This window comes from Pongo pygmaeus, chromosome X (assembly GCF_028885625.2).
Source record: "Pongo pygmaeus isolate AG05252 chromosome X, NHGRI_mPonPyg2-v2.0_pri, whole genome shotgun sequence".
Lineage (NCBI taxonomy): Eukaryota > Metazoa > Chordata > Mammalia > Primates > Hominidae > Pongo > Pongo pygmaeus.
Window position 1 is genome coordinate 71,418,371 of NC_072396.2, and position 19,328 is coordinate 71,437,698.

The 19,328-nt window shown below is 38.0% G+C and overlaps 1 protein-coding gene across 4 annotated transcripts in view; it reads right to left on the reverse strand.

Moving 5' to 3' along the window:
* Positions 1–19,328, reverse strand: part of OPHN1 (oligophrenin 1) — a 388,712-nt gene that overhangs the window by 235,082 nt on the left and 134,302 nt on the right. For all 4 annotated transcript variants that reach the window (XM_054471934.2, XM_063660731.1, XM_063660732.1 and 1 more), the window contains exons 3-4: positions 18,026–18,121; positions 2,087–2,148 (exon numbers count right to left, since the gene is read on the reverse strand). In XM_054471934.2, coding sequence (XP_054327909.1) covers positions 2,087–2,148; positions 18,026–18,121 — 158 coding nt within the window. The remainder of the gene's footprint in view (positions 1–2,086; positions 2,149–18,025; positions 18,122–19,328) is intronic.

Genomic DNA, 19,328 nt, shown 5'->3' on the forward strand with positions numbered 1-19,328 from the left:
TAACCCATGTTCACAATTAGGAAAAGGCAATATTTTTAAGATATCAGTTTTTCCCTGGTATCTTAAAAGCAAATCCTAATCCTAATCAAAAAGATATCTCTAGGATCTTAAAAGCAATCCCAATCAAAATCCCAGCAAGTTATTTTGTGGATATGAACAAACTGATTCTCAAGCTTATACCTGACTTCAATGCTTTTTACTACAGTGCAATTACTACCACACTAAAGTAATGAAGATAGTGTGGTATTTGTGAAAGAATAGATAAATAGATCAATGCAACAGAAATAGAGAGCCCAGATACAGACCCATATAAATACAGTCAAGTGATCTTTGATAAAGGACAAAAGGTAATTCAAGGAGAAAGAATAGTATTTTCAAAAAATAGTGCTGGAGCAACTGGATATCCACATGCAAAACAATGAATCTAGACACAGACCTTATATCCTTCATAAAAATTAATGCAAAATGAATAATTGACCTAAATGTAAAACAAAAAGCTATAAAATTCCAAAAAGACAACATAGGAGAAAATCTGGGTGACCTTGGATTTGGAAAAGACTTTTTAGATATAACACCAAAAGTATGATCCATTAAAGCAAAAATGTGTAAGTTGGACTTCATTAAAATTAAAAACCTATGCAATGCAAAATACACTGTTAAGAAAATAAAAAGACAAGCCACAGACGGGGAGAAAATCTTTGCAAATGCCTATTGGATAAAGGTCTGGCATCTAAAATATACAAAGAACTCTTAAAACTTAACAAAAGAAAATCAATTTAATAATAGGCAAAAGAACTGAACAAACACCTCAACAGAGAGGATATACCGATGGCAGTTAAGCATATGGAAAGATGCTCTGCATAATATGTGATTAGGGAGTTGCAAATTACAACAGCAATGAGATACCACTACACATCCATGAGAATGGCTAAAATCCAGAACACTGACAACAGCAAATGCTGGTAAGAACATGGAGCTGGCGAGGACATGGAGCAACAGGATCTCTGATTCATTGCTGGTTATGCAAAATGGCACAGCTATTTTGGAAGTTGGTTGGCAATTTCTTACAAAATTAAACATACCCTGACAATTTACATTCCAGCAATTACACTCCTTATTATTTAACCAAATCAGTTGGAAATTTGTATCAACACAAAAACCTACATACAACTGTTTATAATAGTTTTCCTTATAATTGCCAAAATAACCAAGATGTCCCTCACTAGGTGAATGGATAAACTGTGGTAAATCATACAATGGGATATTATTTAATGATAAAAAATAAATGACAGGAAAATAAAATGCACATTGCTAAGTCAAATACGCCAATCTGAAATGGCTACATACTGTTTGATATCTACTATAAACATTCTGGAAAAGGCAAAACACAATAAAAAGAAAGATCAGTGGTTGTCAGGGTTTCAGGACTGGAGAAGGAAGAGAAGGATGAATAGAATGAACAAAAGAAATGTTCACGGTCATGAATCTATTCTGTATGGTGACACTGTAATGGAGGATACGTGTCATTATATATTTGTCAAATCCATAAAATGTACAATACCAAGAGTAAATCCTAATGTAAACTATGAACTTTAGTTAATAATATTGTTTCAATATTGGCTCATCAATTATAACAAATGTATCACATTCACATGACGTTTAATAATAGGGAAAACTGAATGGGAGAGAGAAAGGTGGTATATGAGTTCTATCTTTATTTTCTACTGATTTTCTCTATAAAACTACTCTACAAATTAAAGATTAACAAATAGATAATTTGGCTAAAAACACTAAAGACTTCAATTTCTGTTAACATGTTCAAAGGCCCAGTTTAATATCCACTGAAATTCTTTTTCACTGAAATGAATACAGATGGGATTTGCACGTTAATTTCCCTCTCTCTAATGCCAAACTCTCAGGGAGTTTGAGACATAATAACCAGATCTATTACCTAACTATTTTTACAGCACCAAGAAGCTATCTGACAGGAATCAAAATAGTATAGGATCAATTCAAGCATAAAGAAAAGGAAAAATCCCCTATATCACCCATGAACTCAGCTTCAGTGACAGTGTTAGTGACTTACCATCATCATCCTCTCATTTTCTACCTCGTTGAGCAATTCAGCAAATTCCTTGAAGGATTCAGCTGGAAGGAGAGAATCAAATGTAAAACAAATTAATCATGGTGCTTGATAGACAAATGGATAGAGATCTGTGCAACAGGAAGTAGGGACCAGTGCCCTGTGCCCACATGGCCACTAGAGGAAGGTGTCAAATCAGAGGACAAAAGCAGAAGGTGTTCAGTACCTGTTGAATGTTTCTTTTCTTTTCTTTCCTGTTTTATCAATCCCCATACGCTTTCATATTTTATTTAATCCTTACAGCCACTCAGGAGTAGCTAGAATTTCTCTTATTTCAAAGACAAGCTAAAAGATTAGGGAAGGGGCAAGGGGTTTGCTGTGTAATTAACTGGCAGCTATAGAACCCTGAAACGAGTTTGGATCCCTGTTCCACTACTGACCAACCAGAGACTATTGCTGTAAAAACTAAATTGGATGGTAAATGTAGTGTCAACACAAAGTAAATAATAAACATTACCCTTTCCACCCTCCCAAACTTTCTACTCTTCTAGTGCCAATTGTGCCACTTACTGGCAGGATGACTGGGCAAATCACTTCCTTTCTCAGAAATTCAATGTCTTTATATACAAAAAAAAGTAAGTTAAGCTAAATAGTCTTTAGTGCCTATTCAAATTCCTCAACTTCTCTCCAAAGCAGGAAGTATATTCTCGACTGGCATCTGAATGAAAGCCTGAAAAAACAAATTTGTCTATACTAATATTTTTAATCAAAAATTGAGTTTCCTCCTTAAAACAACCGAACAAGTCCAGCATTCCTGGTGTCAAGGAAATGAATTTCGGGGTCAACACAGGATGCAAGGCAATGACATTTCTTTCTTCTTCTGAGGATTAAGTTGCTGCAAATACCCAGGGAGATCACCTTTGCAAACACTAAATTCATTCAGAGCTCAACCGTAGCATAGAAAAGACAAACACCATACTCAGAAAGAGTAAATAGGAAAAAATAGAAATGTTTATTGACCTTCTGTCCCCAAATACTTTATGCTAAGAAAAGAGTCAGAGATTTTAATCGGCATTTTTCCAGACACGATCAGTTTACCTCTAAAGGAAATGTGACAAATATCATATTCAAACATTTAAAGGAAAAGACTAATTTCATGGACATTAAATGTGCCAAGCCTTCTGCTTGAGGGTTTAATTGTGACAATACCTTTATTAGGTGCTTATTATTATCACTGAATTGATATCACCATATAATACAGTTTGGGTATCTATCTCCTCGAAATCTCATGTTGAAATTTGATCCCCAATGTTGGAGGTGAGGTGTGACACACTGACTCCCTTTCTTCTTCTGCCACCACTGGAAGCTTCCTGAGGTGCTCACCAGAAGCAGATGCTGATGCCATGCTTCCTATACAGCCTGCAGAACCATGAGCCAAATAAACCTCTCTTCTTCACAAATCACCTAGCCTTGCGTATTCCTTTATGGTGACACAAACGGACTGAGACACAATAAAATGCACCAGTTTAAAGTGTACAATTCGTGGCTTTTAGTATATTCACAAAATTGTTCAACTATCACCACTGTACAATTGCAGAACATTTTCATCACCCCCAAAAGAAACCCAAACCCTATTAGCATTACACCCCATTACCACTTCCTCTCAACACCCAGATAACCACTAATCTAGTTTCTATTTCCACGAACTTGCCTACTCTAGACATTTTACATAAATGGAAACACATGTGATCTCTGAATCTGGTTTATGCAACCATGAACATTTGTGAACAAGTTTTATGTGAATGTATGTACATATGAAAAGTTGGCCCTCCATGTGTGTGAATTTCACAGGCCACAAATACTGTATTTTTCTATCCAAATCAAAGAGAAAAAGTCTGCCTGTAACTGGACCTCTGCGTTTTGAACCCATATTGTTTGAGGGTCAACTATATTTAGTATTTCCTTATAATCAGTTTTATTTCTCTAGGATTAGTAGTAATGTCCCCTATTTCATTCCTGATTTTAGTAATTCAAGTAGTCTCATGGTCAGTCTAGCTAAGGGTTTGTCAATTTTGTTTAACTTTATGAAGAGCAGATGTTTGGTTTCAATGATTGTCTTGTTATTTTGACAAGGTTGCCTTATTATTATATTCTTTTTCTGTTCTCCATTTCATTTATTTTCTCTTTAGTCTTTATTATTTCTTTACTTTTGTTTTTTTTTAGTTTGCTCTTGTTTTTCAAGTGTCTTAAGTTGGAAAGTTTGGTTATGGACTTGATATCTTTGTTCTTTTTTAATATAGGAATTTGAAGCTACAAATTTCCTTCCAAACACTGTTTCAGCAGCATCCCATAAGATTTAGTATGTTGTGACTGTTTTCATTCATTTCTAGTCTTACATTTTTCTCTTATTTTTTACAAGATTATCTCTTTGTTATTTTCTTTCATTAGACTATCATATGTTTAAGCATGTATCTCTAAATTTAACTTGTTGGATGTGCAGATTCATGTTTTTCATCAAATTTGCCAATTTCTTGGCCATTATTTCTTCAAATATTCTTTCTTTCCTGTCTCTCTTCTTCTGAGGTTCTCATTCTGTATATGCTCTTATGTTTGATGATATCCCACAGGTATCTGAGGTTCTGTTCATTTTTCTCAATTATTATTCTTTATTTCCCTCAGATTGAAGGATCTCAATTCACTTGTCTTTAAATTTGCTGATTATTTATTTTCCCAATACAAATATGATGCTGAACCCCCAGTAGTAAGTTTTTCATTTCAGTTATTATACCACAACTTCCAACTGCAAGTTTCAGTTGATTCCTTTAAAAAAAAACTCTCTTTATTAATATTGTCTATTTTGTGAGACACTGTTCTCATTAATTTCTTAAGTTCTTTAGACATGGTCTCATTTATTAATTTAAATATATTTAAATAGGTAATTGAAACTCTTTGTCTAGGAAATCTAATGTAAGGGCTTCCTCGGGGACAGGTTCTATTAATTGCTTTTTTTCCCTTGTTCAAGGGTCATATTTTACTATTTCTTTGCATGTCTCATAATTTTTTAAAAGTTAACCTTCTAAATAGTGTGGCAACTTTGGAAATCAGAACTCCTCTATTTCCCCAGAGCTTATTGTTCTTGTGGTTGCTGGTTGTTACATTGGCTTCATGGGCTCATTCTATAGTCTGTATTCTTTGTCATATGAAACCACTAAAGTCTCTGGTCAGTAAGCTTACCGGTCAACAAGTGATTGGACAGAGATTTCTTTAAATGGTTTGAACAAGTATCTCCAAGCCTTTGCTGAAGGGCTCTCTGTGTATTGTGGAGTGTGCCTTCAACATTCAGCCAGACAGTTTACAACTGTGCCTTAGCCTTCATTCCTCCTTGCAAAGGGCTGAAGGTCAGCCAGAAGTGGGAGATTAGAGATGTCTCAAGTCTTTCTTCTAGATAGGTACAAATGCTGGGTATGTACAAAGCCCCTCTCATGTGCATGACTCCTAGATTTCCAGGAATATCTCACAGCTCTTCAAAGCTCTCCAAGGATAATTCATTCTCCATTTTGTCCTGTTTGGTTTATTGTTCAGCTTCTTATTTGCTACTTTATTCTGTTTGTTGTCTGTGGAAACTGTAGTACTAAACAACTGCCACTGATTGGTTTTAGAAAATGCCCTAGGGGCAGGTGTGGTGGCTCACACCTGTAATCCTAGTACTCTGGGAGGCTCAGGCAGGTGGACTGCTTGAGACCAGGAGTTCGAAACCAGCCTGGCCAATATGGAGAAATTTGTCTCTACTAAAAATACAAAAATTAGCTGGGCATGGTGGCAGGTGCCTGTAATTCCAGCTACTCAGGAGGCTGAGGCAGGAATATTGCTTGAACTCGGGAGGCAGGGGCTTCAGTGAGCCAAGATGCCACTACTGCACTGCAGCCTGGATGAGAGAGAGAGAGAGAGAGAGAGAGAGAGAGAAGGAAGGAAGGAAGGAAGGAAGGAAGGAAGGAAGGAAGGAAGGAAGGAAGGAGGGAAGGAAGGAAGGAAAAGAAATTAAGAAAGGAAGGAAGGAAGGAGAAAGAAAGAGGAAAGGAAGAAAGAAGAAAAAAGAAAGAAAGAAAAAGGAAGAAAGAAAGAAAGTAAAAGAAAGAAAGGAAGGAAGGAAGAAAGAAAAAAGAAGGGATGGAGGGGAAGGGGAAGGGAAGGAAGGAAAGAAGGAAGGAGGGAAGGGAAGGGAAGGGAGAAAAGAAAAGAGAAGGGAAGGGAAGGGGAAAAGAAAGAAGAAAGAAAGGAAGAAGGAAAGAAGGAAAAGAAATTTAAAAAACAAAACAAAACAATCACAAGTGGGTTGCAGTGACTCATGCCTTTAATCTCAGAAGCCAAGGCAGGAGGATTGCTTGTGAGGCTGAGGCAGGAGGATTGCTTGAGGTCAGGAGTTCTGTCTCAAAAAAAAAAAAAATGCACAAAAGAAAGAAAATGCGCTAGTAAAACAACAACAACAACAACCATTTAAAGAGTAAACTCTGAGTCAACTCAACATAAGCCCTGTGAGTGATATTTCTCAAATTTTGAGTAACTTCACACCCATTCTACCCTCACCCATGGCTGCTAGAATGGTGGTTTGCACACATTGCATGATTATACAGACGTTAGTTTTCAAAGCTACTATGGAACTGCAGAAAGGAATAGGAACATGGCAAATTAAAATGTCATAGAGCTCAGTGTTTTCTCAACTATTCAGCCATTTTTATTTAATAAACATGCACTGCTTTGTTGCAAAATTTTGGTTCACTTTTGGAGTTTTAAAAAAGTTGATTTTGGAAATTTCTGCCAGTGTTTTTGCTGCTTTTATGAAAGATTGAACTTTTGGAGGTCATTTTTCAACCATTCCCACCGTGGTAAACTGGTCAGAGTTTCTTGATCCTTACTTTCAATTAACATACAGCTTCAGTAATTGTTAAATCACTTTAAAATTAAGTTGCTGAGTCAAGAAAAACCTCATTGCTGAATATCTGGCCTGAAAAAGCCCTATGAGTACATTTATTGCTTGATCAGAAGACTTCAAATGCCTAGAGAAGTATGTGGCACAGGGCAAGAAGCATGTAGCAAAGTCAGGATAGCCTCTTGATTCTAAGATTGTAATCACTTGCTTTCTAAAAAGGTTAAGACTTTTACAGATCATCTATCTTAGTCCAACTACGTCATTTTATTCCTGAGAAAACTGACGCCCAGAGATTGGAACTGACTTGTTCAAGGTCACACAGCTAGCTGAACAGTCAAAAGAGGACCCCATTTCAATGCTCTATCTACAGTCCCCAGTCATAGTGAAAGCACTACGTCACATTGTTTTCACTGTCCCTCCAACTGGCCCCACAAATGGTGTTTTCTTCTCCAAATATCCTCATATTCACTCTCCCTTGGTCATATCTATAGTGAATCAAGAAAAGGGCAAAAGCAGAACCAGGCAGGGTGGCTCACACCTGTAATCCCAGCACTTTGGGAGGCCAAGGAGGATGGATCACCTAAGGTCAGACGTTCAAGACCAGCCTGACCAACATCGTGAGACCCCTGTCTCTACTAAAAATACAAAAATTAGCCGAGCGTGGAAGCAGACACCTGTAATCCCAGCTACTTGGGAGGCTGAGGCAGGAGAATTGCTTGAACCCAGAAGGCAGAGGTTGCAGTGAGCCAAGATCGTGCCACTGCACTCCAGCCTGGAGGACAAGAGCGAAACTTCATCTCAAAAAAAAAAAAAAAAGAAAAAGAAAAAAAAGACAAAAGAAAAGGGCAAAAGCAGAAGGTTTGGACAAGGGTTATTTCTGACTCAGAATGTTGAGGTCCTATAAAGCCTCTTACAGATCTATTTTTAACCAAATATCATGGATAATTAATTACAGCATCTTCTAAAAACTAACCCTGCAGACGGCTTTGTAGAATTAATGGGAAGGCAATAAAAGCTTTAGTGAGGAGATCAGACTGTCCATTACAGAGTGTAGGAGAGAATAGTCATTAAGGAGCCAAAGTCATCAGAGTCCTTTTGCCCTCTCTTCAGATACTAGGACTGGGGACTAAGAAAATTGGCTAAGAAATGGAAGAAAACAGCCGTGCATAACCATAACAAACAACACCACCATCATCAATAATAGCAACATCCCCTGCCACAACACCACCACAAAGCATGGCTTAGAAAACGTACCGCAATATTCCTCAATAATGTTTACCAGTCCAAGAATTTTCTTTTTTAAAAAAGACCACAGCAAGACAACATTATCCTTGGAAAATTTCAAAGAAATTACAAAAAATTCAGAAAAGTGAGATGGGAAAAGCAATATGGTAGATGCTTCTCAAGTGCTTTATTATTGATCATTACAATTTTAGTGATGAGACAACTGAGGTTTAATTTAGCAAGGTCATATAAATTACAGTGTTAGGCACTGTCTTCCAAACAATTGTAGAAGTTGACAATGTGGATCAAACAGCTTAAAATTATCTATACCCTTTTACATTGTAAATTCTTATCTGGGAAACCATACCTAAAACCTAATCATGGGATGGTCATGGTGGAAAACACCTGTAATCTCAACACTTTGGGAGGCCAAGGCAGGAGGATTGCTCGAATGCCTGATGGCAACAAAGTGAGACCCCCATCTCTACAAAAAACAAACAAACAAACAAAAAGAACTAATTCTGAATACAGGGGGATAAACCTTTATATCCAAAGGTAGGCATTCAACATTATTACTGATGATGAATAATTGAAAACACATAAAATGTCCAAAGATTGGGGAATTATTAAGTATGTCCACTTAATGGACTATTATTGAAGCTATTAAAAAGGAAATTACACAAAATTTTCTGCACATGACAAAATAGCTAGAGTGTCACACTATTTTAAAAAAGCAGAATATAAAATTCTGTACACAACAATTGTACACGAGTACATTTATATGCAGAAAATTGTTTCGACCCCCAAAAAAGCCAAGAAAAAAATACATCAAAATAATTGATTCTTTTTTTTTTTTTAAATCTAGCTCTCGGGCTTAACTATTTATTGATTATTTACTATGACATTAACACGGTTATGGAGTGCATATATATATATATAAATTTTAAAGTCAAAAATGAAATGATTTAAAGTTCTACTTAAAGCTGGGCATGGTGGCTCATGCCTGTAACCCCACCACTTTGGAAAGCCGAGGTGGGCAGATCGCTTGAGCTCAGGAGTTCACGACCAGTCTGGGCAACATGATGAAATTCAACTCTACAAAAAAAGCTACAAAAATTAGGGCCAGGCACTGTGGCTCACACCTGCAATCCCAGCACTTTGGGAGGCCGAGGCAGGTGGATCACTTGAGGTCAGGAGTTTGAAACAAGCCTGGCCAACATGGTGAAACCCCATCTCTACCAAAAATACAAAAATTAGCCAGGGGTGGTGGTGAGCACCTGTAATCCCACCTACCCAGGAGGCTGAGACAGGAGAATTGCTTGAATCTGGGAGGTAGAGGTTGCAGTGAACTGAGATCGTGCCTCTGCACTCCAGCCTGGGTGACAGAGCAAGACTCCATCTCAAAAAAAAAAAAAAAAAAAAAAAAGGCGACAAAAATTAGCCGGGTGAAGTGTGCTTCCTGGCTACTCAGGAGACTGAGATGGGAAAATCAAATGAGCCTAGGAGGTCAAGGCTGCAGTGAGCCACGGTCCTGCCACTGCACTCCAGCCTAGGTGACAGAGCCAAACCCTGATTAAAAAAAAAAAAAAAAATCCCACTTAAGCTACTTATTAGCTATGTTATCCTGGGCAAGTTTCTTAACCTCCATTAGCCTCATTATACTTCCTTAAAATTGCTCTGAGAATTAGATAGTGTACACAAAGCAGTAGGCACACAGTAGGTACTCAGTATATGGCAGCTAATAATAATCTTTTTGTTCATTTCCATATTTTTATAATAAAGTATGTTTATATTATAATGCAAAGATACCAATAAACTCAATTATTACTTTTTTTAATGTAAACTGCCTAAGATCATGTAGTCAGTAAATAAACAGGTCAGAGTCTGAACTCAGGTCCAGCCAAATCCAAGACCATGTTTCTAAATCCTACCATATCCCCATGAAGAAAAGTGAGCCAAGATATAAGGGTCATTGCTATGGATACAATATGGTGGCAGGAACAGGATAGAGAAGAGAGCTCAGAGTGAAAGATTACTGGAGTCCAAGAGACCTTAATGAGTGAGAAAGAGTAAATGGCAGACAGGCCTGAAGCCTGGGCCTGCCAAATGATGCTCCTGAGAAAATGACATTCACTTCGCTAGATCTCTCAACCAATAGTCAGGAACATCTTGGGATCATTTTGTACCACTTACTTGACCCTGGGTGGCACTTAACCAGCAGTCAGTCTCCAGATCAGTCAGAAGGGAAACAGGCAAAAAGGTATAAAAAGCCTATGAGAATAAGGGGCTCATGTTCAGTCTCCTCACTCTGCATGAGTGCCATCTTCTTCACTCAAATTCCCCAGTGGAACCTCAGAGGGCCACTGGGAACTTTGAAAGGACACTGGGTTGTGCCCTGCTTTGTGAATCCTGGACCACTGAGTGTGGAACTGAGACCAGGGCTCCAGGAAAGCAGCCAATGTTAAGACATCCCACATCCTTCTGTGTTCTGAAAAATGGCTAGACTGCAAAGACCACCTCATATATATCATCAATCTCCATTCTTCTTTATGCCTCCCATAAGACTTGCAGGTGACTCCCTTGTTTACCTGCCTCTACAATACCCCAATTTTCTTCCATTTCTTTGAGATGTTCCTCATTAATAAAGGTTCTCCCTATGGCAATAACTTCCTTAATTGTCCAGGGCATAGTTTTGGTGCTTTTTGTTTTATCGTCTGAGTTGCATAGGAAGCACCATGAAATCAAAAGAGATGTTCAGACTTCCCTAGCTTAAATGGGCTAAACGTTACCAATGTACATATTTCAGAAATTGAATGCTATACAGGAAGTTCTTAGAGAACGATCAATGTTCTTGCTTTCCATAGTATGTTTTATTAAGATTTCTCAATCTCTTTACTTGATATTCTTTTGGGTGGCTGGGGGTTGTTCAATCAATCCTCCCACCTCAGCCTCCTGAGTACCTGGGATTACAGGTATGCATCGCTGAGCCCAGCTTTACTTGATATTATTGATATATTCTTGGTATATTCTAACTATAAGCTTGCTATATTCATGGTATATTATGTCAGAATTATGTTATATCTGAAGACTTTTTTCTTCATAAAGGTTGTTTATCAATTTTTATAAATATAATAGTCACTCTTCCTTGAAAATAGTGTTATTATGATTGTAGATTTTTTGTAAAATCTTTTTATGGATTGATATTTCTTTTGTTTTATATGCCACATAAATCCCATGTATTTTTCAGTTGCATTATTCTTCTGGTAATAAAATTTCATCAAGTCTTCCACTTTTGAAAATGATCAGTAATAAGTCGGCCACTGCCATTTTAAGTCTTTTCTCATCTATACACAGGTTTTTATGTTTTAATCTGATGCTTCCCTGAAAGCATTTAGAATCAGCTCCTAGGCTCAAGTGAGCCACTCACATTTGCCTTCCAAAGTGCTGAGATTACAGGCATGAGGCACCGTATCCAGCCCAATTATAACCTTCTCATATGACTTCGAGTCATGGAGAACTAAAACCTGACGGCCCAGATCCCAATAGAGACTTCTGATTACCTTGTATTTTCTCTTTTCCTCAAGATCTGAGAAGAAGCCCTATGAACTCAAGCCCAATAACCTGATATAAACCTCCAAGGGCTTATCACCACAGCAGAAGGTGCATTGGGCTAGAACTTTCCCCAGAAAAGCTAATGCCTGTGCTAAGAAAGTCTGGCAAAATATTTGGTTCATGCACACCCCTATATGAAAGATAACCAATATTGTGAACAATGTCACCAACTGACATATAAGCTTAAGAGCTTCAAGATGTATAACCAAAAGATTCTCCCCCACCAATCTCATGAAAATCCCTGAACCTTTAGAATTCAACTCCTGGCTCTTTACTTAAATACAATCTTTTAGATTAGTGCTTCTTTTTTCATTTTAGCCATTCCTCTTTTAAGATGCCTGACTTCCAGGACTCTAAAGCAACTGACATTTGCCACCACTTCTCAAAAGATACTTCAACTGGTTTTGTAGAAAAAAAATACCAACAAAAGCCCTCAAAAGACTATTTCTTAGTCCCTTCTTTATCTCAACCAAGAGGTTTATGATCTGCTGTGAGTTGTTTAGCAATGAATAATATTCACATTAAACAAAAATCAGGATCGGGGGACTGACAATGTTGAACCCTCATCTCTCAGAAACCAGTAATGGGTGGCTGATGGAACTTTCTATCTAGAAGTCTGAACTTAAATCAATCTTCTTGATCCACAAAGGTGTTTCTTCAAATATGTTAGGATAACTGGAATGGAAATGTGATTTACAGTCTGAGATTTAGAATATGACTTTTATTACCCCAGGCATAAACAAACAACCCACTAAAACCCAATGGGTGACATTTTCTGGAAAAGATGTAGCAAGGTAGATGCACAGAAGAAAAGAACTATGCTATCAGGGTTCACCTAATGGATGCCATGCTCTGGTGATGACAAGATTGAAATTTGAAGTTAAAATACGAGGCCCTCTGAAGATCCTCACCAAATAATCCCCAGGTACCCAGGCTGTAAACTTTAAGGAGGTATATTCACTCTCAAATGCCAGCCTGTACTTCCACAACCCTGAGAGTAAGTGCCTCCTTAAATCTGAGCCCCAGCCACCCGCCTTGTTTCACCTTAACCCTGGAACTGACTCAGATATCACTTCTCTGAGAAGGCTTCCTTGTTTATTCTCCCCATCATCCTGTCCCCCAATACATATACACACCAGTCTGAATTAGGGGCTACCATGTACTTACCACTACCATAGCCCTTATCACATTGTGTTGCCATTGTCTATTTACTTATCCACCTCCTTTAATAGACTATGAGCTCCTTGAGGCAGGAAGATGTGTTCTATGTCTCTGAATCCCTTGTTTATATCATTTAGTGGACACTCTCTACCTATTTACTAATGAACAAAAATACATATAAGGGATCCTGAGAAAAGAGTAACCTGGCCGGGTGCAGTGGTTCACACCTGTAATCCCAGCACTTTGGGAGGCCAGGGTAGGTAGATTACCTGAGGTCAGGAGTTCGAGACCAGCCGGGCCAACATGGTGAAACCCAGTCTCTACTAAAAATACAAAAAATAGCCGGGGATGTATTTACGCATGCCTGTAATTACGCATGCCTGTAATCCCAGCTACTCGGGAGGCCGAGGCAGGAGAATCTCTTGAACCCGGGAGGTGGAGGTTGCAGTGAGTCGAGATCACGCCACTGCACTCCAGCCTGAGTGACGAGAGTGAGACTCTATCACACACACACACACACACACACACACAAAAAAAAAAAAAAAGTAAGCATATTCTCTTAAGCCTATGTGGCAAACGAGCCTCTTTCTAGCTCATGGTGCTATGGTGACACTGCAAGTCATTTGCCTATGCCAAAACTTGTATGATTGGGAAGTCCATGAGGACAAGCTTTATAGCAGATGCTCAATAAAATGTTACTGAATGCATCAATTGGGCCTTAGGAGATTCAGGCTCTAATAGTAAATCTGGTACTATGTAGCTGTGTGGTATCTTCCACAATCACATCCCTACCTCTGCATCTCAGTTTCTCCATCTGTTGAATTGAGGGATAAATTTGCTACTATTCTGTCTCTCTTTCTCTCATTAGTTTATATAAAGTGCTTACAATGACACCTGCTATTTGGGAGCACTCTAAAAGTGTCTGCTTCTCTCGTTTAATCTACAAATCCCATTTTTCAAGCAAATTCTTACATGAAAGCCCAATATAAACTGCTGTTTCATTTGATCATGAAAGATGGGAGACACTGAGGATCCAAAGAGCACAGTTTGGAAAAGCTTGAGATCTGTCCCGGGGTTACAAAACGCTCGCTGATGTTATAAAGACTATGTAAAAATCAAGGCCCTGGGCTCCGCTATAGAGATTCTGATTATTTAGGTATAAGGTAGGTCCTGTGACAGGATAAACAAGATCCTCAGGTGACTCGGATATGAAGTTATACGAGAAATAATGAACTAAATACTATTTAAGGTCCCTGCCAACATGGACATTTTACAATCCTATATTTTCCTTTGGTTAATTTGGGAAATACAATTTCAAACCAACACTGTTTTCCACAAATTACCTTCTACAGTGTTCCTAGTAGAATCAATAACAATGAATTATTGAGCACCAACTATATGCCAGACACCGAGCTAAATGATTTACAGACACTCTCTAAGTATTATCTGATTTGCTCCTCATGACCTTGTGAGGTGGATTATACTCCCCCACTATACTGATGAAGAAAACAGATGCTCAACAAGCTCAATTAATGTTGCCAAGATCCCATAGCTAACAAATAAAACTCAAATCTAAGCAGACACAAGACTTCTTAGACACTTGGGATTTCCTTTGGTTACAGAGACATAGAGGTAAAGACAAGGCAATGCCAATTGAAGGCATAGATGTCTAACTCTAAAGCAGTGAAAAAAGTCACGGTCAGATCAATGACACATGGCCTCCCACTTGTCCCTGTTAGACACAAACTATTCAGGGTAAGTCCTAGAGCTGATCATCAAGGGGAGGAACTCTTTAGAATCCTCAGGCTTTCTCCATGAGCTCTAAGAAGCACTGTCATTTTTGCTAAATAACAAGTACCTACAACGCTACTGAGTGACCTTTTGGAGCCAATAATGAAAAATTTTTAACGAGAAGGCCCTCTGCACATATAATGTGAAATCCAAAAGGGTATCACAATTCCATCCAAAGTGTGCTTTAAGCAATTTTTTTTTTCCAGTGAAACAAGATGTATTGACTCAGGGCCAGCAGTATTGGCAATAGGAGGGCATGGCACACTCTGCGTTCTCAGCTTCCAAAGCAACTGCTCTTTCCCAACAATAGCCTCCCAGTAGGGTCCCCAATATTTTTTTCTCAAAGCCTCCAGAGAGCCTCAGCCTCAGCTGTTGGAGTACTGGCTCTTCCTCTCACTACCACCACAATTCCCAGCTTTCAAAATGAGATTCAACAAGGACAATGACCATGACAGGCCAATGAATTTTCAAAACCTCTCTTCAGTCCTCAATAATGAAAGTCAGTTCATTAAGTCAGCATCCTTAAAATCAGTGTTCAAATGATAAGTAGGAGCTTCTGAAATTGGCAGGCAAATGATCACTGAGTTAAAGAGTTATTATAAATCATATATTAAGAAGCAAAAAGGCCAGGCACTATGGCTCATGCCTGTAATCTCAACACTTTGGGAGGCCAAGATGGGTTGGATCACTCGAGGTCAGGTGTTCAAGACCAGCCTGGCCAACATGGTGAAACCGTGTATCTATTAAAATACAAAAATTAGCCAGGCATAGTGGTGGGTGCCTGTAATCTCAGCTACTCGGGAGGCTCAGGCAGGAGAATCACTTGAACCCGGGAGGCAAAGGTTGCAGTGAGCCTACTGATCTCCAGCCTGGGGAACAGAGCAAGACTCCATCTTAAAAAAAAAAAAAAAGAAGCAAATACCGGGTGTGGTAGCTGATGCCTGTAATCACAGAGCTTTGGGAGACCAAGGTGGTGGGAGGATAGCTTGAGCCCAGGAGTTCAAGACCAGTCTGGGTAAACAGAGCAAGACCCTGTCTTTCTTTCTTTTTTAAAAAAAGCAGCAAAGATGTCATCAGCAGCAGCTCTGATGGAGCCCCACAGACCCCACAGGAATCTGGCATCACCAAGGAGTCATTTTTCTTTTGTTTATAAGTCATTTTGCTCAGGCTCACACACCCTTTTTCCTGCATAGCACTCATTGACATTTGCAGTGAGGTTCATGGGATTAAGAGAATTAAGGCTCAAAGTTCAACATAAAGGAAGACATGAGAAAAGTCTCAGATCTGTTGGTGGCTTTGGTATAAATAAGCATCTATTCAAAATCAGACCGTTATACCAGAAAAGGAGCCATTTATATAATTTCATGTACCATGTATCTCCCAATCTTCCAACTGATAGGCGAGTAGCAGTTATTTTTAAAAAGAAGTACAAAAATATCTTATATTAATAATAATGTTGAAATACCTAACATTCATTTAGACACTATGCACACTTGGCATTATCTCATCCCCATTTTACAAGATAAGAAAATTTAACACTCAGAGAGGTGAAGTTACTTGCCAAGGTTACAGAGCTATTAAGATGTAGAGGTAGAGTTCAAACTTAGGTTACTTGATTCCAGAGCCCATAATGTTAACTTTTAAATAAGTCATGCACTTGGACCTGGATAGATTTACTGAAGTAAAATAAAATGGAGTGAATAAGAAAATAATACAAACACAAATATCTGACTCACTAGTTACACAGTCACATTTAACCAAAATGGTCACCAATCTAAATCTAAAAAATGTTCATTGAAATATTACTTATAATAGTGAAAAATGGAAATAAGCTATATTTCCAAGAATAGCTAAATATTAAATGAAGTATAGCTCTCATAATAATGAAATTTGAATGTATCCATTATTAATTCATTTACCAACATTTCATTGAACATCTACTATATGTCAGGCACTCCTTTATGTGCTGGGAAAACAGCAGTGAACAAAACAAGGTCATACAAACCACCCATAAAACTTGTGAAAAATTTTAAATTACATGGGAAAATGCTTATAATAAAATATTCGGTTAGAAAGATAATATATATTTAATATGAACTACATTGCATACAAAGAAAACAGATATATGTAGAGAAAAAGACTTAAAGGATAATATAAAAGTATGTCCAATATACTATTTCTGTGCAGGAATATCTTCCTATCATAAGTAACTTATACTTTTATATATTATTAAAATTGACTATAATAGGGATTTATTAATAATAATACATTTTCACATTTTAGTTCCAGGGCTAATAAATATAACTGTGTTATTAACTTGTTCCAGTAACAATAGATCATTCATAATAGCTCTTTGGTTCAGTGTTCTCATCTAGAAAATGCTCTACACTAATCAGGAATCAGCAAACTTTTTCTTAAATGGCCAGAAGATAACGATTTTCGGCTTTGAGGACCATCCAGTGGTGGTCACTAACTACTCAGTGCTATTCTTGTGCCACAAAAATACCCATAGAAAACGCTTAAATAAATGAGTATGGGTATGTTCCAATAAAACTTTATTTACAAAAGCAGGTGGTGAGCTGGAATAGGCCCAGGGGTTTGTTAACCTCTCCTCTTTACCTTCAGAACAAATAATACAAACACAAATTTCTTTTGACTTCTACTATTCAACCTCCTCTTTTTAACATCTTTGATAGATATTAACCCCATTTTACGGAGGACAAGATGAGACTCAGAGACAGAAATATCTTGTCAAAGATTATACAACTAATAGAGTGAGTTGTTAAATCCACTTCCCAAGAGAGATGCCAAGCAACCTGCTCCTGATAAGTTGTAGATACACAAATGCTAATTTAACACTTTCTAGGAAAATTTGATTCCTTAGAAGAATCTAACTCCAACCATTTTGGGAAATAAACCAAAAAAGTCCCCCTTTTAATATATCCTTTAAGAAAATAACTATGCTTTAAAGAAAAGGTCGCTTACAGACTGTCTGAGTCAAAAACCTCAGTAGAAGCTTAAGGGTATCTTTTGATTGCTGTCCTGTGAGGAGGAAATGGGACTGGCAGGGAAAGTTTCCTTATCCTTCCTAATCAACCTCCCAGGGCCTTGGCATTGGACCACAGTGGATGAAGATGTCCAAGTGCTCTGTATCCACAAATCAGAAAGACTACATGGTCTCAGGGCTGCCTCAACAGGTATATGACCACATGTAGCTGAAGACTTACCGATGTTAATTTCATCATCAGTCAGAGTGTCTCCAATGAAATCAAACTGAAATGACTGCAGCGTCTGGGAAAATTTCTGAACAGCTGAAGAATAATCTGCAAAGGAAGGGTAAAGAGAAATGTTCAAAAATGCTATGCTTTGATCTATTTCCTCATCTCTGTAAGAGCAGATAAAAGAAAACCAAAGGTAAGTGTTCTGAGCAGGTTGCAACTAGCATTTAATGAAATAAAACAAAAGATTAGATATGCAGTAGAAGAAAGTTTGAACAACTAAAATCACAAGAAGAAAGGATGGGGCATCTCAACAAAGTCCTTAAAAGTTATGGGACATGTTTTTATCCTCAACACCTCTCCTCTCTGACCTGTTCCACTCAAAGCATGGAAGACATGAAACTACTTAGATATACTCTTAAGAGGGTCTCCTTACACATTTTCTAAACCCCTATTATGGGCAATACACTAGATGCTTTCCATTTTATACATGTGGAGTTCAAAGTCCCAGAGCTTGGTGGCAAAGCTGGAAATAGAAGCCAGGTGGTCTGTCTGCTTCTCCAGAGCCCTATCCATGATGATACAGGTACCACCTGGACATTTTACATGTTAACCAGATGACAGCCTGGGTTAGGATGCTATCTGGAAGACCAAGAGTCTTAACTTGTTCACAGAGTATTTATCAAGAGACCTAACCTAAGAAAGCAATGAATGAAAACAATCAGGGTGACATGGCCAAACAAATGCTTTTATTTTTGGTCAATGATTTTGAATTTTAGAATATATTTTAGTGTATAAGTTGGTATAAAATTAAATCATGTTCAGTTATACTTTTGAGAAGTTATCTTTATTGAGATTTTTTAAATATGTCCCCACCAAGAGGTCCAACCCAACTTTTGACCCTTGTTGCACTCCAAGAGTGGTTCTAAGGCCAGCAGCATCATCATCACCTGGGAGGTGGAAGGAAATGCACATTGCCAAGCCCTACCCTAGACTTAACAAATCAGAAATTACATTTTTATACAAGCCCCAGGGCATTCATATACTCTTTAACTTTGAGGCACACTGATCTTACCAACTAAGCTAACCTGTTAGACCATATTCTAGGAAAGCTTAAGCTTGTTGGTTATTTTTGGCTCTCTTTTCCGATTTCTCCTTTCTCTCCCTAGTTTCATCACTCTCCTCCATCCTGCATTTTCAAACCTATCATATGCATGGACTTACTGAGCCTGAGTATTTCCTCTCAGACCAAAAAAAAACGGAGACAAGGCAAGCAACCACACTGAGTCCTTTTAATGAAAAGCTGTCATCG